Genomic DNA, 25,950 nt, shown 5'->3' with positions numbered 1-25,950 from the left:
CTAGCTCTAGAGTTTGTGACAACTGTGAGACACGGAGTAGTTTTTTTGTATTTTCTAAATTTCTTACCGGGGTCAGAGCTGCACTGAATCCTTCCTGTGAGACCTCCATATGGAAAGAACTCAGATTCTGAGACTGTGTTCCTGAGAAAGAAAGCAGGGGAGCAACCATCAACATCACTGTGTCTTTGTAGTAAAAATATTCAAACTCAAGAGAAGGTAATTACTACTGAGGATCATAACCTGCTAATTACGATTACTCAAAATGTTGTGTACATTTTCACAATTACGGTCATACGTAATGATGATTTGGATATTCAATTGATTTAATGTAATCCATTTTTAATTTTGCAATTTCCGCATCAGGTTTGAGTAATTTTGTGTCGACTTTACATGCTATCGATTCGTCACCAAAAATTGCTAGGAATGTTAATGAAACACTGAAGCGGAAAAAAAATATACAATATAATGAATTGGTTGTGTACTATGAATAATTACTAGGAGATTAGCAGCAAAGAAAATATTCTCATATTTTTATTTTCAGGTATATAGTGTTTTTTCTAACATTGCATCACTCTATAATATGTGCAGATTACACAACACTCAGCATTCAAAATGATTCTTTCAGAGCAGTCAGTGAACTTATGACCTCTCCTCTGGTAGAGAAAAAGAAAATTGTTCACTAACAGTTGAGATAATAAAAGTCAGAAAACAGCCCTCGACTTTGTCGTAGAGCTTAATGGCTTTTTTGCATAGAGAACAACTGGAGTTTCTTAACTCTTCATGTACTGGAAACAATTAGACTGATGTATCTGATCGTAGGCCTGGTGCACACCAAAAACCGCTAGCAGATCCGCAAAATGCTAGCAGATTTTGAAACGCTTTTTCTTCTTTTTCTGTAGCATTTCAGCTAGCATTTTGCGGTTTTGTGAAGCGGTTTTGGTGTAGTAGATTTCATGTATTGTTACAGTAAAGCTGTTACTGAGCAGCTACTGTAACAAAAACCGCCTGGCAAACCGCTCTGAAGTGCCGTTTTTCAGAGCGGTTTGCGTTTTTCCTATACTTAACATTGAGGCAGAAACGCATCCGCAATCCAAAATCTGCAGCAGCCCGGGAGTATGCGTTTCTACAAAACGCCTCCCGCTCTGGTGTGCACGAGCCCATTGAAATACATTACCCTAGCGGATCCGCACCCGCAAGCGGATCGCAAACCGCAGCAGAACCGCTCTGGTGTGCACTAGGCCTTAATGTTTTATTTCTTAGTTGTACTACACATACAAATCATAATATCATAATTTTGTTTTCACTTCAGTGTCTCTTTAACCACTTAAGGACTGCAGTCATAAAACCCCTTAAGGACCAGAGCCTTTTTTTCCATTCAGACCACTGCAGCTTTAACGGTTTATTGCTCGGTCATACAACCTACCACCTAAATGAATTTTATCTCCTTTTCTTGTCACTAATACAGCTTTCTTTTGGTGCTATTTGATTGCTGCTGCGAGTTTTAATTTTATTATATTCATCAAAAAAGACATGAATTTTGTAAAAAAAAAAAAAAATGACTAACTTTGTGATACAATTTGTCAAATAAAGTAAAATTTCTGTATACATTTTTGTCCAAATTTATTGTGCTACATGTCTTTGATAAAAAAACCCCATTCAGTGTATATTTATTGGTTTGGGTAAAAGTTATAGCGTTTACAAACTATGGTGCAAAAAGTGAATTTTCCCATTTTGAAGCATCTCCGACTTTTCTGACCACCTGTCATGTTTCATGAGGTGCTAAAATTCCAGGATAGTATAAATACCCCCCAAATGACCCCATTTTGGAAAGAAGACATCCCAAAGTATTCACTGAGAGGCATGGTGAGTTCATAGAAGATTTTATTTTTTGTCACAAGTTAGCGGAAAATGACACTTTGAGACAAAATAATAAAAAAAAAAAAACGAAATCTGCCACGGACTCACCATGCCCCTCTCTGAATACCTTGACATGTCTACTTTCCAAAATGGGGTCATTTGTGGGGTATGTTTACTGTCCTGGCATTTTGGGGGGTGCTAAATTGTAAGCACCCCTGTAAAGCCTAAAGGTGCTCATTGGACTTTGGGCCCCTTAGCGCAGTTAGGCTGCAAAAAAGTGCCACACATGTGGTATTGCCGTACTCAGGAGAAGTAGTATAATGTGTTTTGGGGTGTATTTTTACACATACCCATGCTGGGTGGGAGAAATCTCTCTGTAAATGACAATGTTTTGATTTTACACACAATTGTTTATTTACAGAGATTTCGCCCACCAAGAATGGGTATGTGTAAAAATACACCCCAAAACACATTATACTACTTCTCCTGAGTACAGTTATACCACATGTGTGGCACTTTTTTGCACCCTTACTGCGCTAAGGGGCCCAACGTCCTATTCACGGGTCATTTTGAGGCATTTGGTTTCTAGACTACTCATGATTTAGGGCCCCTAAAATGCCAGGGCAGTATAGGAACCCTACACGTGACCCAAGATTTTATTTTTTGTCACAAGTTAGTGAAAAAAACAATAAAAAAATCAATTTCCGCTAACTTTTGACAAGTGATAAAATGTTCTATGAACTCGTCATACACCTAACGGAATACCTTGGGGTGTTTTTTTCTAAAATGGGGTCACTTGTGGGGTTCCTATACTGCCCAGGCATTTTAGGAGCCCAAAACCGTGAGGAGTAGTCTGGAAACCAAATGCCTCAAAATGACTGTTCAGGGATATAAGCATCTGCAAATTTTGATGACAGGTGGTCTATGAGGGGGTGAATTTTGTGGAACCGGTCATAAGCAGGGTGGCCTCTTAGATGACAGGTTGTATTGGGCCTGATCTGATGGATAGGAGTGCTAGGGGGGGGGGGGGGGTGACAGGAGGTGATTGATGGGTGTCTCAGGGGGTGATTAGAGGGGAAAATAGATGCAATCAATGCACTGGGGAGGTGATCGGAAGGGGGTTTGAGGGGGATCTGAGGGTTTGGCCGAGTGATCAGGAGCCCACACGAGCAAATTAGGGCCTGATCTGATGGGTAGGTGTGCTGGGGGGGTGACAGGAGGTGATTCATGGGTGTCTCAAGGTGTGATTAGAGGGGGGAATAGATGCAAGCAATGCACTGGCGAGGTAATCAGGGCTGGGGTCTGAGAGCGTTCTGAGGGTGTGGGTGGGTGATTGGGTGCCCTAGGGGCAGATAGGGGTCTGATCTGATGGGTAGCAGTGACAGGTGGTGATAGGGGGTGATTGATGGGTAATTAATGGGTGTTTAGAGGAGAGAACAGATGTAAACAATGCACTTGGGAGGTGATCTGACGGCGGGTTTGCGGGCGATCTGATGGTGTGGGTGGGTGATCAGATTGCCTGCAAGGGGCAGGTTAGGGGCTGATTGATGGGTGGCAGTGACAGGGGGTGATTGATGGGTGATTGACAGGTGATCAGTGGGTTATTACAGGGAAGAACAGATGTAAATAATGCACTGGCGAATTGATAAGGGGGGGGGGGGGGTCTGAGGGCAATCTGAGTATGTGGGCGGTTGATTGGGTGCCCGCAAGGGGCAGAGTAGGGTCTAATCTGATGGGTAACAGTGACAGGTGGTGATAGGGGGTGATTGATGGGTGATTGATGGGTAATTAATGGGTGTTTAGAGGAGAGAACAGATGTAAACAATGCTCTTGGGAGGTGATCTGATGGCAGGTTTGCGGGCGATCTGATGGTGTGGGTGGGTGATCAGATTGCCCGCAAGGGGCAGCTTAGGGGCTGATTGATGGGTGGCAGTGACAGGGGGTGATTGAAAAAAATGCGTTGACAGATAGTGACAGGGAGTGATTGATTGGTGATTAGGGGAGTGATTGGGTGCAAGCAGTGGTCTGGGGGGTGGGCAGGGGGTGGGTCTGAGGGGTGCTGTGGGCGATCAGAGGGAAGGGGGGGGCAGGATCAATGTGTTTGGTGCAAACTAGGGTGGCTGCAGCCTGCCCTGGTGGTCCCTCGGACACTGGGACCACCAGGGCAGGAGGCAGCCTGTGTAATACACTTTGTATGCATTACAAAGTGTATTATACACTTTGTATGCGGCGATCGTGGGGTTAACAACCCGCCAGCGCTTCCGAACGGCCGGCGGGTTGTCGTCATGGGTGGGCGGAGCCTATTGCCGGCGGATGTGCACGCATCACTGCGCGCGATCCCCGGCCCGGAAGAGACCCAGGACCCAACGCCAATGTGCGTTACGTGGTCCTGGGCATGCCACTTTGCCGCCGCCAATATACAGTGGGTGGTCGGCAAGTGGTTAAGGGAAATAGTTGGAACAAGTAAAGAATTTTACAAAAGGCACTTGTCATTTTTGAGAGAACAGATTTTAAAAATGCAAAAGAAAAATCTCTTTTAAACTAAAATTTCAGTTTAAAACCCATTTTGCCTTTGCATATTTAAAATTAGAGTTTCTCAAAAACTACAGGTGTTTTTGAAAAATTATTTTTTAGACTTGTTCCTACTATTCCTACTATAACCTACATAGTAATTTTGGTGATGATCGCATGTATGGAGGCTTTGCTATTGACCGCTAAAGTCGGCACAACATTTCACGAAATTGTGAAATTAGGATTTCCCAATGACCTTTACATGTGAAATTAATTACAATTTTTACCAAAATTTCACTTTACGATTTTACATCATAATTTACGACGCAAAATTATGAATGTGCAAAATCTGTGCTGATCACTAGTATTTACCTCCAGTCACATCATACAGGAAGCATGCTGGACCTGAGGAGACTGGGTGACAAGAGGCTGTTCTCCCACTTACATACCCCTATTAACCATTTCACCCCAAAGGCTATGTTACCCTTTCACCAAGAGCCATTTTTACATTTCAGTGTTCCTACCATTAATTTGGCCATAACGTTATCACTGTTTATTACACCTACATTATCTATATTTGGGGATTTTTTTGCCACAAAGTTTTTTTGGGGAGGGGTGATACTTTGCAGTTTTTTTTTGGTTTTTTTTTAAGTTTTCATTACTTTCACATCCCTTGTAGTTTCCAAATAAACAATGCTACTGAAGATAAAACCCACACATTTTATTTGCCCATTAGTCCGGCTATCACAACACTTACATTACGGTATGTTCCTAGTACAATGTATGGTGACAGTATATTATTTGGAAATAAAGGTGTATTCTATTTTGTGTTTTTATCTGCGTTATTTATTACTAGCCCTTAATTGCTAAAATAACTGTAATATACCCTCACAATATACATATCAAAAACATGTAGCTATGTATTTTTTTTAAATGCTGACAATTTTTTCTTTACAAGTGAATTATTTTGGTATCTAAGGGGGAGGGAACAGGGGGAAGAAGGGATTAACATATATAGGGCTTGATTTACTAAGCGGTGCTAACCTACTTAGCACGTCTAAAGTCTTTAGACGTGCTAACCAGGGTGCTAAGTAGGTTAGCACCAGATTTCTGAATCAGATCGCTCGCAAAGTTTTGCGCGCAAAGTTTTACGCGCGCAAAGTTCTATGTGCGTGCTAAGTCCCATAGGCTTTAATGGGCACTTCGCGCGGAGTGCCCTGCTCTCTGTGCAGTGCGCGCGCAAAAACTTTGCGCGCGGTACTTTGCACACGATCACTACTTCTCACATTTCAACTGAGTTTAGATGTGCTAAGGGCCAGTGCTAAAGTTAGCACCGTTTTGTAAATCGAGCCCATAGAGGGATGTATGCTGTAATGTATTTTATTGTAATATTTTTTTGCGCACTGAACGCTTAATTCTGTGGGAATGGCGACTAAGCAAAATAATGCATTCCTTTGTGAACTAATACCCCGGCTTTTAATTTAGCTGTAGGGATAACAGTGGTGCCTGGATGAGTGAACGCATTTGTTTGAACATTTGCATGCGAGCATGCAAAGGGTTACTGATGTTTGCTATTTTTCTGGCCACACCCCCTTTAGCACCTCCTTTTCCTTTAATTACTTATTTAAATGTCCTAACCAGAGACGATGTGCCTGGATTTATGTGTTTTTTTCCTTTTCCTTTTAAAGGAAAACAGTAACAAGACGGATATGGAGGCTGCCATATTTATTTCCTTTTAAACAATACCAGTTGCCTGGCAGCCCTGCTGGTCTATTTGGCTGCAATAATATATATACAGTACAGACCAAAAGTTTAGACACCTTCTCATTCAAAGTTTTCTTTATTTTCATGACTATGAACATTGTATATTCACACTGAAGGCATCCATTAACACATGTGGAAGTATAGTACATAACCAAAAAGTGTGAAACAACTGAAAATATGTCATATTCTAGGTTCTTCAAAGTAGCCACCTTTTGCTTTGATTACTGCTTTGCACACTCTTGGCATTCTCTTGATGAGCTTCAAGAGGTAGTCACCTGAAATGTTCTTCCAACAGTCTTAAAGGAGTTCCCAGAGATGCTTAGCACTTGTGGCCCATTTGCCTTCACTCTGCGGTCCAGCTCACACCAAACCATCTCGATTGGGTTCAGGTCTGGTGACTGTGGAGGTCAGGTCATCTGGCGCAGCACCCTATCACTCTCCTTCCTGGTCAAATAGCCCTTACACAGCCTGGAGGTGTGTTTGGGGTCATTGTCCTGTTGAAAAATAAATGATGGTCCAACTAAACGCAAACCGAATGGAATAGCATGCCGCTGCAAGATGCTGTGGTAACCATGCTGGTTCAGTATGCCTTCAATGTTGAATAAATTCCCAACCGTGTCACCAGCAAAGCACCCCCACACCATCACACCACCTCCTCCATGCTTCACGGTGGGAACCAGGCATGTAGAGTCCACGGTGGTTGGAACCAAAGATCTCAAATTTGGACTCATCAGACCAAAGCACAGATTTCCACTGGTCTAATGTCCATTCCTTGTGTTCTTTAGCCTAAACAAGTCTCTTCTGCTTGTTGCCTGTCCTTAGCTGTGGTCTCCCAGCAGATATTGTACCATGAAGGCCTGATTCACACAGACTCCTCTTAACAGTTGTTCTAGAGATGTGTCTGCTGCTAGAACTGTGTGGCATTGACCTGGTCTCTAATCTGAGCTGCTGTTAACCTACGATTTCTGAGGCTGGTGACTCGGATGAACTTATCCTCCTCAGCAGAGGTGACTATTGGTCTTCCTTTTCTGGGACACTTTCAAAGTTTTCAAAATTTTTCGGACTGACTGACCTTCATTTCTTAAAGTAATGATGGCCACTCGTTTTTCTTTACTTAGCTGCTTTTTTCTTGCCATAATACAAATTCTAACAGTCTATTCAGTAGGACTATCAGCTGTGTATCCACCTGACTTCTCCACAACACAACTGATAGTCCCAACCCAATTTATAAGTCAAGAAATCCCACTTATTAACCTCCCTGGCGGTAAGCCCGAACTGAGTTCGGGCTATGCCGCCGCAGAGGATTTCTCAGGCCCTGGTGGGCCGATTTGCATAATTTTTTTTTGGTACACACAGCTAGCACTTTGCAGCAATTTAAATATTCCCCTTGAAAATCAACAGGTGAATTTTGATTGGCTATCATAGGCTCCACCCACTCACCCGAATATTACTCTCAGTCACCCAGTGACCATCTGGGCAAAGTTTGGGAACCCTGCCATAAACAGTGTAAGGAGGGCTGCAGTTTATATTTTCCAGTGAAATTTGGTTTTGGCTCTGCCCACTTTTTGTAACCTGGACATTTAGTCACTACTCAATGACCAAGTTTGTGAGCTTTGGGGTCCTTGGTATCAATTTGTATTTTCCCATGAAATGAAACAAATCTGATTGACTGTTTGTGGCTCTGTCCCCTTTTCTGAATTCGAACCCCAGTGACCGAATGACCAACTGTACCAGGTTTGAGGTTTGTGCCATTAACAGTGCAAGAATGGCAGCAATTTTAATATTCCCCTTGAAAATCAACAGGTGAATTTTGATTGGCTTCTTTAGGCTCCACCCACTTTCCTGAATATTAATCCCAGTCACTCAGTGACCAACTGTGCAAAGTTTGAGAACCCTGCCATTAATACTGAAGAAGGGCTGCAGTTTACAATTTCCCAGAAAAATCTGTTTTTGCCTCCACCAACTTTTTGTAACCTTGACACACAGTCACTAATCAATGACCAAGTTTGTGAGCTTTTGGGTTCCTGGCGTCAAAATTGTGTGAATAGAAGCAGTTTATCCAGCAAAGAAATCTAGCTGTTTTTGGCTCCGCCACTTTAGTGAATTTGAACCCCACTTAACGACCGACTGTAGCAGGTTTGAGGCCTCTGCCATTAACAGTGTAAAAATGGCTGCAGTTTCAATAGGTGTATTTTGATTGGCTCTTGTAGGCTCCACCTACTTTTCTGAATATTAATCCCAGTGATCAACTGTGTCAGGTTTAAGAAACCTGCCATTAACAGTGTAAGAATAGCTGCAGTTTATATTTTCCCATTTGAAAAGGTAGTTGTTTTTGGCTCTGCCCAATATTTCTAAACTTGACATACAGTCACTCAATGACCAAGTTTATGAGCTGTGGGGTCTTTGGCATCAATAAGTTGCATTTTACCATTAAAATTTAACAAATCTGATTGGTTGGTTTTGGCCCGCCCCCTTTTCAGAATTTAAACCCCAGTCTTGCAGTGACCGACTGTACCAGATTTGAGGCCTCTGCAGCAATGTAAATATTCCCCTTGAAAATCAATAGGTGAATTTTGATTGGCTGTTGTACGTTCCACCTACATTTCTGAATATTAATCCCAGTCACCCAGTGGCCAATTGTGTCAAGTTTGGGAACCCTGCCATGTAAAAAATTAAGTTGTTGGCGTCGCCCACTTTTTCTAACCTTGACATACAGTCACTCAATTATCAAGTTTATCAGCTTTGGGGTCCTTGGTATCAATACTTTGTATATCCCCATTGAAAAATAAACAAATCTTATTGGCTGTTTGTGGCTCCGCCCCCTTTCTGAATTTGAACCCTAGTCCCCCAGTGACCAACTGGACCAGGTTTGAGGCATCTGCTATTAACAGTTTAAGAATGGTAGCAGCTTAAATATTCCCTTTGAAAATGAAAAGGTGAATTTCTATTGGCTGTTGTAGGCTCCACCCACCTTCCAAAATTTTAATCTCATTCACCCAGCAACCAACTGTGCAAAGTTTGAGAACCCTGCCATTAAAGGTGTAAGAATGGCTGCAGTTTATATTTCCCCAGTAAAATGTGTTTTTGGCTCTGCCTACTTTTTGTAACCTTGACACACAGTCACTCAATGACCAAGTTTGTGAGCTTTCAGGTTCCTGGCATCACAAATGTGTGAATGGAAGCAGTTTATCCACCAAGTAAATCTGATTGGCTGTTTGTGGCCCCGCCCCTTTAGTGAATTTGGACCCCAGTCACCCAAAGACTTACTGTAGGAAGTTTGAAGCCTCTGCCATCAACAGTGTAAGAATAGCAGCAGTTGAAATATTCCCCTTGAAAATCAATAGGTGCATTTTGATTGGCTGTTGTAGGCTCCACCCACTTTTTTGAATCTTAATCTCATTCACCCAGTGACCAAGTGTGCCAAGTTTGAGAATTCTGCGATTAACAGTGTAAGAATGGCTGCAGTTTACATTTTCCCATTTAAAATGAATGGCTGAAATTTGATTGGCTGTTTATGCTCTGCCCACTTTTCCTGGATATGAAACCTCGGTCACCAAGTGACCAACTGTGCCAAGTGTGGGGACTGTGGCTTGATTACTGTGAGAATGGCAGCCTTTTATATTTTTTCCATTGACATGAATGGGTGAAATCTGATTTGCTGTTTGTAGCTCCGTCCAGGTGAGCAGGTGGGACGCGAGACCCCCAGAACATATCCCAAGTTTCGTTCAAATCGGTCAAGCCGTTTTCGCGTGATCGCGGCGCACACGCACACACACACACACACACACACACACACACACACACACACACACACACACACACACACACACACACACACACACACACACACACACACACACACACACACACACACACACACACACACACACACACACACACACACACACACACACACTTTGTTTTAAGAGGTTAATCTATTAACGAGGAGCTGTCAGCCATACTATCTTAGAAAAAAAACAAATACATAAGTAGAAAAATACTTACTCTACTTGCGTAACATATGTATTGCACTGTCCACATTTTGATTTTAGTGATTTTTCTACAGTAAAAAAAAAAATCCGTCTTAGCATTTCCGATTTCCTCCCTTACTCTCCTCTGCCGGATTGTGTATACATTGCCCGCCCTCCACTATAGAAAGTGCATTGTCAGCATGAGAAATATTGGAGACCTCAGAGAAAAACAGAGGTGTGGGAGGGGAAAACAGGAGGGAAAAAAGCTTTAGCCATTCAGGCTGCATTAGTTAATTTAAGTCTGAGGGGAAAGTAAAGAAGCAATAAAGAACAGTCCTGCAACTTCCTTTGTGCGTACCAAATTTTGTGTACAAAATAAGAGTCCGGTAAACTGGGGAATGATCATTTATCAACAAGAAAAGTCATAGTGATTTTAACTTTTGGATTGCCTGGTTAGCATCCTTATTACTTGTTTACCAGATACAAATAAAGGATTTTTTATTTTATGCCCGACAGTTACACTCTAAAGCAGTTGCTAATTAACACAAAAAAAACACAACAGTCTGACCACCTCTGCTTCAATGTTCCCAATCAGTGACAAATAGAGTTTATGATCTCTGTCTGGCCTTCTGTCTGGTACCTTCAATAGTGAAGATCCTGTTCTGCAGTGTGTGTAGTATCTGGTCCAGTGCAGAGAAATCAGTGACACTGAAGACGTAGTCAGGAGAAGATGCCATGAACTTCAGCTTCTCTAAAATGGTGCGGTTTTGGAAATCTTTACCTATCTGTTGGAAATAAACCATCATGAAATGTCAGGCTAACTGCCTAAATATAGCTTATGAAGAAGATGAGAGGGAGGTTCAGGAGCAGTCTCCAATTACCCCAATAGAAATGCGCTGAATCCCATATTTTGTGGCCAAAGATATGGCTTCGTCCCGGAGATTATCATGAGGGCTGGGATCTCCATCTGTAATCACGATGAGAAGCTGCTGAGATTTATCCCTCAGTCTTCGGTGGGGAACAAAGAAACGATTTCTGGAGTGAAGAAAAAAAATATGAGAAAAAGCCAACATTTGCTTTCCAGCATAGCAGGATTCCTCGTGTCAGTACTCATGCAGCTCTTCAGTGATGGGTTCCTGAAAGGCATACATGTGAAAAGGGCACCAGGAAATTTGCGTGCAAAATGAAATCGAAAAAACGAATCACCCCGATATTGCACATTTGTACTGTTCTCACAGGCCTTACAGCACTGACATGTAGCTCTTCAGTGATAGGCTCCTGAAAGACCAGCCCGGATATGTAGCTTTTCCGTAATGAGTTCCTGGAAGACCAGGACTTAGATGTAGTTCTTCAGTGATGGGTTCCGGAGGGACCAGCACTGATCTATATAGCTCTTCAGTGATAAGCTCCTGAGAGACCAGCACTGATATGTAGCTCTTCAGTGATGGGTTCCTGAGAGTCCAGCACTGATAGGAGCTTATCACTGAAGATCTACATATCAGTGCTGGTCTCTCAGGAGCTCATCACTGAAGAGCTACATATCAGTGCTGGTCTCTCAGGAGCTTATCACTGAAGAGCTACATGAGAGACCAGCACTGATATGTAGCTCTTCAGGGATGGGCTCCTGAGAGACCAGCACTGATATGTAGCTCTTCAGGGATGGGCTCCTGAGAGACCAGCACTGATATGTAGCTCTTCAGTGATAAGCTCCTGAGAGACCAGCACTGATATGTAGCTCTTCAGTGATAAGCTCCTGAGAGTCCAGCACTGATATGTAGCTCTTCAGTGATGGGTTCCTGAGAGTCCAGCACTGATATGTAACTCTTCAGTGATAAGCTCCTGAGAGTCCAGCACTGATATGTAACTCTTCAGTGATAAGCTCCTGAGAGTCCAGCACTGATATGTAACTCTTCAGTGATGGGTTCCTGAGAGTCCAGCACTGATATGTAGCTCTTCTGTGATGGGTTCCTGAGGGACCAGCACTGTTCTGTAACTCTTCTGTGATAGCTCTGCTGTGAAAAGCTTCAGAAAGACCGGCACTGATATTTTTACAACCACCAGCAAGCAAGAAAATACTAAAAATATTTTTGATAATATTTTTAACTGGCTTTTTGCTACCTTTTCAATTGCAAAGTGCTGAAAAGTTATTTTAAAGATAAGATGGGAAATTATTATCTCCTAGGAGAAAAATTGGGAGAAAAAGTTATTGCATATGGGTCTTTATGGCTAGGTGGAAGGGAATTTTTATACATGAAAAACAGCGTTTTAATTTAATGTTAATAAAGCGTCTTATAGATGATGTCTTTTTTATCTGGGAGGACGTGGAATCAGAAGTTTTTATTGATTTTATTAATACAATGACAATTTGGTGTTCAACTGCGAATACAGTACAACACGTGTTAACTTTCTGGACCTGGTGATCACAAACCAGAGTGGCAACTACAATACTAAGACATATTTTAAGCAGACTGATCGGAAAAGTTACATTCCTTTAGATAGTTGCCACCACGCAACATGGTTGAAATCGATTCCACGGAGCCAGTTTTTTGAGAATCTTTAGAAATTGTATATATACAAATATACATACAGGAAGTCGCGTCAGAGACTAGAGAGAGGTACGCACTCTGGAGCGCACGGAAGGTATGTAGCTGCCGCTGCCCAGACACTGCCCGCCACTGCCCAGCGCAGAGGGGAGAGCGCCGAGGTGAGGGAGGGACGGGACGTCCCCCATCCCCGCCAAGTGTGGCCATGGCTTTCCCCTCATGCTGCGACCCCTCCAGCCCCCCCAAAACGGCCCCTCGCGGGCCCCCCCTCGCGGGAGCAGGGGCTGCAGGCCCTATTGTTACACCAGTGCTCCCTTAGCTCTTCCTTCTCTTTCATATCTTCTCTTTCATCTCCTTTATTTCTATTTTCTTTCTTCCCTCTACTTAATATCTGCTCCCCTTTCCTAATTTAGTGTACCAGAGACAAGTAAACTTTAAAGTTTTATACATACTTGGGGCTTCCTCCAGCTCCCCTCCGCACCGATCACTCCCACACCGCCTTGCTCAGTCTTTTCCCTCTTTGATACCGGGTCCCGTAACTTTGGACAGTTAACGTATGCGCAGTGTGCTCCCTCAGTCTCTCTCAGCCGGAGAGAGATGGAGGGAGCGCACTGCGCGTGCATCAAACTGGCCGAGAATGCTGACGTTACGGGACCGGATACCAAAGGAGAAGACTGTGGGTGGCGGCATGAGAGCGATCTGTGCGGAAGGGGCTGGAGGAAGGCCCAGGTATGTACAAAACGTTTACATTTACTCGGTTCTGGTTTCCTTTAAGATTGGTTTGCTCTCCAGTCTCTATTTCACCTTTTTTCACCACTCCTGTGGTTATTTTTTATATCTTTCCCTTATTTCACCTCTTCTTTCTCACCTCTTTTTCTCTCTCCTCTATTCTCTCTATTTCATCTCTTCTTACTCCCCTCTTTCACTGTATTTTCTTTTTTTCCCTCTTATTTTTATTTCATCGCTTTTCTTTTTTTCTCTTTTCCCCTCTATTTCATCTATTTTGTTCCTCCCTTTTCTCTCCTGCTTTTCTATATCTATTCTCACTTCTTTCTATTTTTGTTTCTTCTGTCTTTTTCAACTTTTTTTTTCACGTCTCTCAAACTTTCTCCATCTCTTCTTCCTTCATCCCTTCTTTCTCTTCCTCATGTTTCTTTCCTCTCTTGTCTCCGCTTTTCTTTATTTAATGTTCTATTTTCTCTTGTCTTGTGTCTCTTTGCTACTTCTAGTACATCATTGTCCTCCGCTTTATTTCTCTTTTTTTCCCATTCCTGTATTTCATCGTTGTTTGCTCTTTTCCTTTATTTTACTTTTCTTTCCCCCATTACATCCCTTCTCTCACCTTTCCCTTCTTCTATTTCATCTCTTTTCTTCCTCCTTCCCCTTTCCTCTATTTCATCTCTACCTTGTTTTTCATCTCTTTCATCTACCCTCTATTTCTCCTTCCTCTCTTTTATCTCTCCTCCCTATTTAACTTTTTTTTTTTTTTACAGCTCCTTTGATTTAACTTCTCTCCCATATTTCTCTTTCATGTTTTCCCTGAATTTAATCTAGTCTCTCTCTTTTTTGATGGGAGGGTTATGAAACTCTGTACTCTAGACCAGGTATGTCAAACCGGTCCTACGAGGGCCGAGATCCTCACACATTTTTGATACAGCTCAAATTAATTGATGGGTCTGAATCAGGAAAGGTGTGGTCCACCAGGTAGAACACATTTCTTTCTTTCTCAGTCCAGCCTAAACACTGGCATGGATCTGGCCCTCTAGGCCTGGAGTTCGACACATGTGCTCTAGACAGTGCTGCAGAAATTGTCAGTGCTATAAAAGTTTAGTTTAGACTTACCGGTAATAGTATTTCTAACCATTCTAGTGTATTGCTTGAAAGGAGAGACTCCAGGCTCCTCCTCCTGGGGAAACACAATTAGCAAGAAGATTAAAAGCCCCCACCCCTCCCTCTGAGCTTCAGTATGTCAACAAGAATCCGGCCACCAAGATACCACGAGTGCCTCTGCTGCTGACCTACTCCTCATCCCATACCAATGTGTGTATAGAATGAAGGAAGATTTTCCCAAGATAGGGAGGGATGATGTACGCCATACACTAGAATGGTTAGAAATACTATTACCGGTAAGTCTAAACTAAACTTTCCCTAACCATTCAAGTGTATGGCTTGAAAGGAGAGATAAGCAAGTAATCTCACACTTACATCAGGGAGGGACTGCTGCCTGCAAAACCTTACGCCCAAAAGCCATGTCTTGTCCCGACAGCACGTCTATTCTGTAATGCTTCATAAACGTTGTCGGGGCTTTCCATGTTGCTGCTTGGCAAATCTGATGCAGTGATGCTCCTGTTTTCTCTGCCCATGAAGTAGCTATTGACCTCGAGGAATGCGCTGTGACTCTTGGCGGCGCTTTTCTCCCCTTACTCAGGTATGCGTCAGTTATGACCTTCCTTATCCATCTTGCTAGCGTCGACTTTGACGCCTGAGCCCCCTTATTTGGGCCTCTATATGTCACAAACAAATGACTTGACTCCCTAAATTCTTTTGTTTTTTCAAAATACTGCAGAATTGTCCTTCTGACATCCAAGCAACTGTATTTCTTTTCCTTTTCGTTGGCTGGGTTATGGCAGAAAGAAGGCAACACTACCTGTTGTGTCCTATGGTAGTCCGATACCACTTTTGGCAAAAAATTCGGGTCTGGGGTCAAGACTATTTTATCTGGAAATACCCCTAGAAAAGGCTCCTTAATGGACAGGGCTTGTAGATCACCTACCCTCTTTGTTGTAGTTATAGCCGTAAGAAATAGTGCTTTGAGTGTCAATCTTTCCATACTTATCTCCTCTATGGGCTCATATGGTTCCTCCATCATGGCTTGTAGAACAAATGGCAGGTCCCATTGAGGTGCCACCTTCACTTTTATTGGTCTCGATCTTTCGACAGCCCTAAAAAAATCCTTCACTAGCCTTACGCTGGCTGCCTGTCTAGAAAAAACGACAGGGCCCTGCACTGAACCCTTAGCGTACTCACTGCTAAGCCCATGTCTACTCCTTCCTGAAAAAAATCTAAAATGTCTGAGGTGGAGTTCGTGAATTTATTTTTCCTCTTACACCAGGCTAGGTATGCCTTCCACATCTTACTATAAATGCTCTGTGTCACTGGCTTTCTGCACTTTAGTAATGTTTGTACTACTTTCTCCGAAAGCCCCTTTGATCTTAAAACCTGCTCTTCAGATACCATGCTGTGTAATTGAACATTTCTGGATTTGGATGGCACATGGGACCTTGAAGTAACATGTCTTTCCTCACTGGCAATCTGAAAAATTGACCCTCTGATCTCACCCACAGCTGGGTAAACCATGCTCGTTTGGGCCACCAAGGAGCTACTAGAATGAGATTCGTTCTCTCCTGCTCCCATTTCTTTATTGTCCTTGCTATTAACTGGATTGGGGGAAAAGCATAAAAACTGTCTGGTATGGCCACGGTTGAGACAACGCGTCTATGCCTACAGCTTGACTGTTCCTGTACAGAGACATAAACTTGTTCAGTTTGTTGTTTTTTGGGGTTGCGAAGAGATCTATCTCTGCCACTGACCACTTTCCCTGTATCTGCTCAAACAGTTCCTGATTTAGTAACCACTCCGCCTGCTCTATCATATTCCGGCTTAGGTAGTCTGCCTTTGTGTTTAAACTGCCCTTTAGATGAGTGGCTATTATTGACGTCACCCGGGACTCTGCCCATTCCAGCATCTCCATGCTTATTTCTAACAGATTCTGAACTCTGGTGCCTCCCTGCTTGTTTATATAAGACACCGTGGTGACATTGTCTGACAGTATCTGCACCTCCTTGCCCTGAATCTGCTTTTGGAACCCCCTCAGTGCCATGTATACTGCTCTCATCTCTCTTGCATTGGATGACTCTGTTTGCTGCTCCTTGTTCCATAGTCCCTGAATATGCTGCGAGTTGCATATCGCCCCCCAGCCTGTGCTGCTCGCATCTGTTGTGATGGTCACTATTGTTTGTTGTGACCAGAATCTGCCCTGTCACAAGTTGCTGTCCTGCCTCCACCACTGTAACGAGCTGATCACTTCCTCTGTGACTGAGACCTCCAAGTCTAGGGACTCTTGTCTTTTGTCCCATACTCTTAGTAGAAAATTTTGCAGTTTCCTGCTGTGCAGTTGAGACAATGTTACTGCCGGGATGGCTGCCGTCATGAACCCAGCTAGTCTCATTACCTGACGTATTGACACCGTCCTTTTTTCTGTTATTTGTGTCACCGCCTCTTTTAATTTGTCTATTTTTTCCTGCGGCAGGTAAATCTTCCTTTGGGTTGAATTTATTTGGAACCCCAGAAACCTTATTTCTTGACTCGGTATTAAGACCGATTTTTGATAGTTTATTATCCATCCTAAACGAGAGAAAGTCTGGATCACCACTTTTCTGTGCTCCTCCAGAACTTCCCTCGACCGGGCATGGATCAGTAAATCGTCTAGGTAAGGTATTACTGCATTTCCCTGTAGACGCAAGGGTGCCATTACCTCTGATATTATCTTTGTGAATATTCGTGGTGCCGAAGCTATCCCAAATGGCAGGGCCACGAACTGAAAATGCCTTTTTTGAGATCCCTCCTTTATTGCGAACCTCAAATATATTTGATGCTTCTCCCAGATTGGAACATGGAGGTAAGCATCCTGTAAATCTAGATTTATAAAATAGTCCCCCTTGTTTAGTATTTGCCGAACCGAATAGATACTCTCCATTCGGAATCTCTTGTACTTCAAATATGGATTTAACTTCTTTAGATTTAAAATGAAACGAAAATTGCCTGTCGGCTTTTTTATCAAAAAGATATAGGAGTAAAAACCCTTGTTTCTTTCTTTTAACGGGACTTCCTTTATCACCTTCATAGACAATAGGGATGAGATCATTGCTCTCATTCCTATTGCTTTTTCTAGATCTTTTGGGAGAGGATTGAGAAAAAACCTGTCTGGCGGCAGAACCGAAAATTCGAGGCGGTAGCCTTCCTTTATAATATTGAGAACGAAAATGTCTGGGTTTAATTTCTCCCACTGTGCCAGATAGTATTTCAATATCCCTCCCACCTCCAAGTCACTTGGAACCCTTGGAGTCGTCTGATCTCCCAAGGACGAAACCCCCTCTTCCTCTTCCCTTGGGAAACCACCTTCTCTGAAAGGGCGTATTTTTACCTTGCTCTCTTATCTTTTTTCTGCTGGAAGTTTTTTTGGAAAAAACGACTTTCTTTTCTTATTTGGAAATTGCTTCCCCCTCTGAGCAGACCTTTTTAACACATTTTCTAGTTCTGAGCCGAAAAGCAGGCCCCCTTCAAAAGGCAGTGCACATAGCCTGTTTTTTTAGGTAATGTCTCCCTCCCAAGCCTTCAGCCAGACAGCTCGCCTGGCTGAATTTAGTAACGCAGTTGTTCGAGCCGTAATCCTAATGGATTCTGCCGTTGCGTCTGCAAGGAAAGCAATAGCCTTTAAAACAACCGGAATGGAGGCTGAATAAGACTGTAATGGTTCCCCCTTAATTATCTTTTCCATTAAGTTTTCAAGCCAAATCTTTAGGTTTCTGGAAATACATGTGGCAGATAAATTTGCTTTAAAACCAAATGCTGCTGCTTCCCATGCTTTCCTTATTAAAAGTTCAATTTTTTTATCCATTGGATCTTTTAACATGCCTGCATCCTCAAAGGACAAGTCAGACTGCTTAGAATATTTCGCTAAAGAGGCGTCCAATTTGGGGCATTTGACCCATTTATTTTGCTCTTCCTCTTTAAACGGGAACTTCCTCTTTGCCGATTTGGGTATAAACAACCTACGCTCTGGTTCTCTCCACTGTGTTGTGATTATGTCTTTCAAGGATTGATGTACTGGGAACGACCTGCTTTGCTGCTGGATAAGTCCCCCATACACTTTATCCTGCTTTGTAGTCTGCAGTGTTTCCTCCTTGATATCTTCAGTGGTATACACTGCTTTTAACAGCTCCTGTGTCTCCTCTGGAGCAAACAGAAGCCTTGGCGTTTTATATTTTATACTGTCAGTTTCAGATTCTTCCTCTGAGTGCCCCTCTGAATCTTCCACTGACTCTGCCTCCTGCTCCTCCTCCTCCCCCTCTTCTTCTTCCTCCTCCTCCTCCTCTTCTAAGTTAATTGGAGGTGTTGGAATTAAAGGAATTATATTAGAAGGCCCTGCAGTTTCCACAGGTAACTGACCTTCATTCTGTTGAACTGCCTGTGCCTGATTTTCTTTAAGGGCTCTCAATTCCCCTCTTATTTCCTGCCTCATTGCTTCAATAAACTCCTTTACCAATGTTATGGATTCTGAAGCCATTATCTTATCCGAGCATTTCATGCATAAGCTCTTTGGCCAGCTAGATTCCAGCTTTGTTTGGCAATTAGGGCATCTTTTACTCCTAGATCTTTCCCCTTTGCTATCCGATTTGGCCTTTAGGATAAAAACAGACAGAAGGATGCTGGCTAAGTAAACAGGAAAATACTAGCACACATCCCCACCATTGCAATCAAACATTGCCTCCCTTCAAGCGCAGCCATATACATTACCGCTGCCGAGCTGCCAGATGGAGCACCCGTGGCTGCTGCAGCCTCCGCTCCCGCATGTGACTCCTCCATTGTGCGGGGCGGGCCGCCGGAAGTACTTCTTTATAGCTACGTACTTCCCCACCAGAATCCACAGCGTCTTCCATATATGGCTCTGGGACTTCTGTGTGGTTCCGCCTCCTGCGCTTACGAATGACGTCACTACGCGCCCGCGTACGTTCACACCGCTCCGGCCTTACTGGCGTCCGGCTGTATACTGCCTTCATTAGCCTCAGACCTCCCAGCACCGGATCAAGCAGTTTGCCAAGCGGAAACAAGCGCCGTGCTGCATAGCAAATGTGAGTGTCTCTCCGTAATGCACACACAGCTCTCCAGAAAATTCAGAGATAGCCCACTAACACAGGCCAGGAATCCTCTCCCAACGCCTGATCACAGGCCAGGAAAGGAGAGTAGTCCATTAAACCAAACCTGTCTAGCCCGCTATCCTGCTTTACTGGCTTGCCTGCTAACTGTGTCCCAGACTGGCCGGAAACACAAGAATACTGAAGCTCAGAGGGAGGGGTGGGGGCTTTTAATCTTCTTGCTAATTGTGTTTCCCCAGGAGGAGGAGCCTGGAGTCTCTCCTTTCAAGCCATACACTAGAATGGTTAGGGAAATATACAATAATATTATGGTAGGACATTAGACTATGACTATGGTACGATTAGATTGTGAGCCTGGGGGGGGGGGAGGGGGGGGGGGGGAGGTTAAAGAGGTAGGGCTCAACAAGATAGGGAGCCTGGTGGGAGAGGATAAAATGGCAGGAAGGACTCATCAGGAATGCAGACATCACCAGTGTGGTTTGACAGGGACATCCTGTTAAAAGAAGCCATTGAAATCTGAAAAGAGGAAAGGGTCATGGGGAAGACAACAGGGTGGGAGGGGGAGCTGGGAAGGGAGCTACGATTACCTGCAATAGAAGTTAACCTAAATTGCCTGGAGCTTGCTTCTTTGCCCTACAAAATTAACTACTCTGATCAGGATAAATAATCAATAGTCCAGGGCACTCTGGTATTACGGCAGCCAGTGCACATGGCTACTAATGACCGGCAACTTCTGAAGCACTAAACACATCCTGCCACCTTTCCCTGCTAATGTCCCAGCTGCAGCACAGCAATCCGTTCTCTCTACTCACCCTGCTGCACATTCACTCACTGCAAGCTGTGTGTAGAGAGCGAGGAGACACATTGCCCACGGGACAGAAAGGGAGAGGGGTGCTACATCTAGTGCAGGAAGTAGTACAGTCCCCTGCACTGCCTGCTGCTATTTTCCTGAATGTTGCACGAAATATGATAAAAGGTCCCAGGTGGAAGAACACATTGACTGAGCACCACAGCGGCACCCCTAGCCATGCCTACATCCGGTGCTGTGACTAACCACCTGCAGCCTTGTGGTGAATATGCGTCAATCTCTTTCTTCTTTTCATCTATTTTATTTCTTCTCCCTTTCCTCGAAGATTCCCACAAAGGATCGGCACCACATCAATAAGTATTATTAGCTCTTATACTTTATTAGGTCAAAAAATGACAGGCAACGCCAGCCCGCTGTTTCGGCCTATATGGCCTTTCTCAAGTTGCCAAACAAGTCAAATGCATCAAACATATCACAACTGTTATATGTTATATAACCCTGTGTTATATACCCTTAACCCCACCTCTCTGGATGGGCAACCCACATATAGGCCGAAACAGCGGGCTGACGTTGCCTGTCATTTTACAACCTTACTAGCTGAGGACCCAGCGTTACCTGGGTATGTATTTGGCTGGTGTTTGCTCCGCCCACTTTTCCTAACCCTAACACACAAACACTCAATGACCACGTTTGTGAGCTTTGGGTTCTTTGGCATCAATAATTTGAAAAAAATAAAAACAAATCAGATAGGCTGTTTGTGGCTTCGCCCCTCTCCAGCATTTGAACCCCAGTCAACCAATGACCAACTGTAGCAGGTTTGAGGCATCTGCTATTAACAGTGTAAAAATGGCAGCAATTTAAATATTCCCCTTGAAAATCAACAATTGAATTTTGATTGGCTATTATAGGCTCCACCCACTTCCCTGAAGTGATCATCTGGGCAAAGTTTGAGAACCCTGCCATTAACAGTGTAAGAATGGCTGCAGTTTATATTTTCCCAGTAAAATTTGTTTTTGGCCCACTTTTTTTGTAACCTTGACACACAAACACTCAATTACCAATTTTGTGAGCTTTGGGGTCCTTGACATCAATAATTTGTATTTTCCCAGTGAAATGAAACAAATCTGATTGGCTGTGGCCTTTTCTGAATTTGAACCCCAGTGACCCAATGACCAACTGTACCAGGTTTGATGCTTGTGCCCTTAACAGTGCAAGAATGGCAGCAATTTCAATATTCCCTTTGAAAAACAGGTGAATTTTGATTAGCTTTTTTAAGCTCAATCCACTTTTCTGAATATTAATCCCAGTCACCCAGTAACCAACTGTACAAAGTTTGAGAACCCTGTCATTAACAGTGAAGAAGGGCTGCCGTTTACATTTTCCCAGGGAAATCTGTTTCTGACTCCACCCACTTTTTGTAATCTTGACACACAATGACCATGTTTTGAGCTTTCAGGTTTCTGGCCACTGGCGCACGGAAGGGGGTGTTCCAGGTGTCTGGAACCACCCCCTCGCACCGAGACCGGAAGTGCCTCCTGAATCTGAGCAGCAGCAGCCACGGATGTTTTAGCGCAGCTGCCGCCTGCTCATGTGTGTACGCCGGGGATACAACCCCATCGGCCGTAGGGGGGCCTGCCAGCTGTGTGTGGGGGGAGCGCTGACGCCCTCCCGATTGCAGGACCCCCCAGCCAGGTGTAGAACTTCTTCCCCGCAGCCTGCATTCTCCTGGGAGGCAGAGCAGGGCTACGGCAAGATGGCTGCCGAAGCCCTGCACTGGAGACTATTTGTGTCTCCAGTACAGGGCTTCGGGAGCCATCTTGTCATAGCCCTGCACTCTCCCTGTCAGCGCGGGAGATGTGCTGCAGGAGGATCGTCGGGGAGCTGTGTGCCAGATGCCGGGAGAGGAGACTTCTGTCAGGTGAGTGATTTGTTTTTTTCACAGGTGCATTTTTTTTCTGGTGTCTGCGGCCCACATTACGATTTTCTGGTGTCTGCTGCCCACGTTACGATTTTCTGGTGTCTGCTGCCCACATTATGATTTTCTGGTGTCTGCTGCCCACATTATGATTTTCTGGTGTCTGCTGCCCACATTATGATTTTCTGGTGTCTGCTGCCCACATTATGACTTTCTGGTGACTGCTGCCCACATTACGATTTTCTGGTGACTGCTGCCCACATTACGATTCTCTGGTGACTGCTGCCCACATTAGGATTCTCTGGTGACTGCTGCCCACATTAGGATTCTCTGGTGACTGCTGCCCACATTAGGATTCTCTGGTGACTCCTGCCCACTTTACGATTATTTTCTGGTGACTCCTGCCCACATTACAATTATTTTCTGGTGACTCCTGGCTGCTGCCCACATTACAATTATTTTCTGATGACTGCTGGCTGCTGCCCACATTACGATTATTTTCTGATGACTGCTGCCCACATTACGATTATTTTCTGATGACTGCTGCCCACATTACGATTATTTTCTGATGACTGCTGCCCACATTACGATTATTTTCTGGTGACTGCTGCCCACTTTACGATTATTTTCTGGAGACTGCTGCCCACTTTACGATTATTTTCTGGTGACTGCTGCCCACATTGCGATTTTCTGGTGACTGCTGCCCACATTGCGATTTTCTGGTGACTGCTGCCCACATTGCGATTTTCTGGTGACTGCTGCCCACATTGCGATTTTCTGGTGACTGCTGCCCACATTACGATTTTCTGGTGTCTGCTGCCCACATTCCGATTTTCTGGTGTCTGCTGCCCACATTGCGATTTTCTGGTGACTGCTGCCCACATTACGATTATTTTCTGGTGAAATGCTGCTCAATGTATGATTAATTTCTAGTGAAATGCTGCTCAATGTATGATTAATTTCTAGTGAAATGCTGCTCAATGTATGATTCATTGTTAGTGAAATGCTGCTCAATTTACGATTAATTTGTAGTGAAATGCTGCCCACTTTATGATCATTTTATGGTGAAATGCTGTCCATTTTACGATTCATTTCTGGTGAAATGCTGCCCATTTTACGATTCATTTCTGGTGAAATGCTGCCCAATTTACGATTCATTTCTGGTGAAACATTGCTGCATTAGGATTATTTTCTAGTGAAACATTGCTGCATTAGGATTTTATAGTGAAACGCTGCCCCATTACGATTATTTGGTGCCTATCCTCATTTTCGCAGGTGGACCCAGTGATTTCTAGTTACGCCCCTGGGGGAGGGTCTCTCTGATTGGCGGTATGAGAGCAGGGGTACTGGGGGGGCGGCACAGAGATACATTACCTTTCTTGGCGGCGGTGATGGCGTCCCAGGTCTCCATGGCTATTTGGCTACCTTTCATCCTGGCTCTAACGTGACGTCACCACGCCATCCAGCCGCAGCGGCTGCGCTCCTCCCCCTGAAGGCCATTGGACATCAGAGTATGCGTCTATGGAGAGAGAAGTACTGCTACTGGATGAGCTGGAGTCTGGATAAGGCAAGTGCAGCCAGGGCTTACTGAGAGGCAGGGCGGGGGGGTGTTTGGAAGCCAGCCAGCCATTCCATGATCCACCATATGTGAGAGGGAGAGAGGGGGGTTCCTCTGGCTATATATACAGGGGGGATCTGACTATATACACTGGCTATATGCAGGGGGATCTGGCTATATACACTGGCTATATGCAGGGGGATCTGGCTATATACACTGGCTATATGCAGGGGGATCTGGCTATATACACTGGCTATATGCAGGGGGATCTGGCTATATACACTGGCTATATGCAGGGGGATCTGGCTATATACACTGGCTATATGCAGGGGGATCTGGCTATATACACTGGCTATATGCAGGGGGATCTGGCTATATACACTGGCTATATGCAGGGGGATCTGGCTATATACACTGGCTATATGCAGGGGGATCTGGCTATATACACTGGCTATATGCAGGGGGATCTGGCTATATACACTGGCTATATGCAGGGGGATCTGGCTATATACACTGGCTATATGCAGGGGGATCTGACTATATACACTGGCTATATGCAGGGGGATCTGGCTATATACACTGGCTATATGCAGGGGGACCTGGCTATATACACTGGCTATATGCAGGGGGACCTGGCTATAGACACTGGCTATATGCAGGGGATCTGGCTATAGACACTGGCTATATGCAGGGGGATCTGGCTATATACACTGGCTATATGCAGGGGGATCTGGCTATACACACTGGCTATATGCAGGGGGATCTGGCTATACACACTGGCTATATGCAGGGGGATCTGGCTATACACACTGGCTATATGCAGGGGGATCTGGCTATATGCACTGGCTGTATGCAGGGGGATCTGGCTAACCCCCAGCCCTGGCGCACTACCCATACTCGCAACCTCCAGAGGAAAACACGCGCCACTGAACGGAAATGGAGAAAAACTAGACTTAACCAGGATTTCCTACAGTACAAGACCAACCTGCTGCAGTTCCACACTGCCCTTGCTCATGCGAAGCAGGAATACTTTACCAAGCTCATCGGAGCACAAGCTTTCAATCCCCGGCGTCTTTTTGCCACTTTCAACTCCCTGCTTAAACCCCCCCCCCCCCCCACCCTCAGTTTCCTCCCTCTCTGCCACAGATTTAGCCACCCACTTCACCAACAAAATTGTCTCCATCCGCCAAGAAATATCCAATCTCCAATCTTCACCTCCCACCCCCTCCCAACCAGCTCCTCCTCCACCCTATCCTCCCCTCACAACCTTCACTCCTACTACCACCGAGGAAGTCAACCACCTACTGCAGACTTCCCATACCACTACTTCGCCCCTTGACCCCATCCCTTCTGATTTACTCCAGCCTCACTTCACGGAATTGGCCCCAGTCCTCACTACCCTGTTCAACCTCTCCCTATCCACAGGCACCTTCCCCTCAGACCTCAAGCAGGCCACTGTACTACCCCTGCTCAAGAAACCCTCCCTCGACCCCTCGCTACCCTCCAACTACCGTCCTATCTCCCTCCTCCCCTTTGCCTCAAAACTCCTGGAGCGTCTGGTTCACAAACGCCTGACCCAGTACCTCAATGCCAACTCAATCCTAGACCCACTGCAATCTGGATTTCGGCCTGCCCACTCAACCGAAACTGCTCTCACCAAAGTGGTCAATGACCTTGCCTTAGCTAAAGCTGAAGGTAAATACTCCATTCTTCTCCTCCTTGACCTTTCAGCAGCTTTTGACACAGTAGATCATCCCCCACTTCTCCAGTCCTTGGGCATTCACGATCTCGCCCTGTCCTGGCTTTCATCCTACCTCTCCAACCGCTCCTTCACGACTGCCTTCAATGAGTCCTCGTCCACCCCCAACCACCTCTCGGTGGGAGTCCCCCAAGGTTCGGTCCTTGGCCCCCTACTGTTCACCCTATACACATCCTCCATTGGCAAGGTTATCTCCTCCATGGGTTTTAACTATCATCTGTATGCAGATGACACCCAGATCTACCTCCACACCCCTGACATATCCACCACTACCATGGACAAGGTCTCCTCCTGCCTATCAGCCATCTCCTCCTGGATGTCCGCTAGGT

At 44.6% G+C, this 25,950-nt stretch overlaps 1 protein-coding gene across 1 annotated transcript in view; it reads right to left on the bottom strand.

The window, feature by feature from the left end:
• LOC137526072 (integrin alpha-M-like) overlaps positions 1 to 25,950 on the bottom strand; it is a 131,263-nt gene that overhangs the window by 67,780 nt on the left and 37,533 nt on the right. The window contains exons 8-10 of the mRNA XM_068247286.1: positions 10,985 to 11,138; positions 10,744 to 10,888; positions 68 to 141 (exon numbers count right to left, since the gene is read on the bottom strand). Of these exons, the coding sequence (XP_068103387.1) occupies positions 68 to 141; positions 10,744 to 10,888; positions 10,985 to 11,138 (373 nt within the window). The remainder of the gene's footprint in view (positions 1 to 67; positions 142 to 10,743; positions 10,889 to 10,984; positions 11,139 to 25,950) is intronic.

This window comes from Hyperolius riggenbachi, chromosome 7 (assembly GCF_040937935.1).
Source record: "Hyperolius riggenbachi isolate aHypRig1 chromosome 7, aHypRig1.pri, whole genome shotgun sequence".
Taxonomy (NCBI): domain Eukaryota; kingdom Metazoa; phylum Chordata; class Amphibia; order Anura; family Hyperoliidae; genus Hyperolius; species Hyperolius riggenbachi.
Note: the sequence above shows the minus strand (reverse complement) of the source record. Positions and strands in the feature narration are given on the sequence as shown.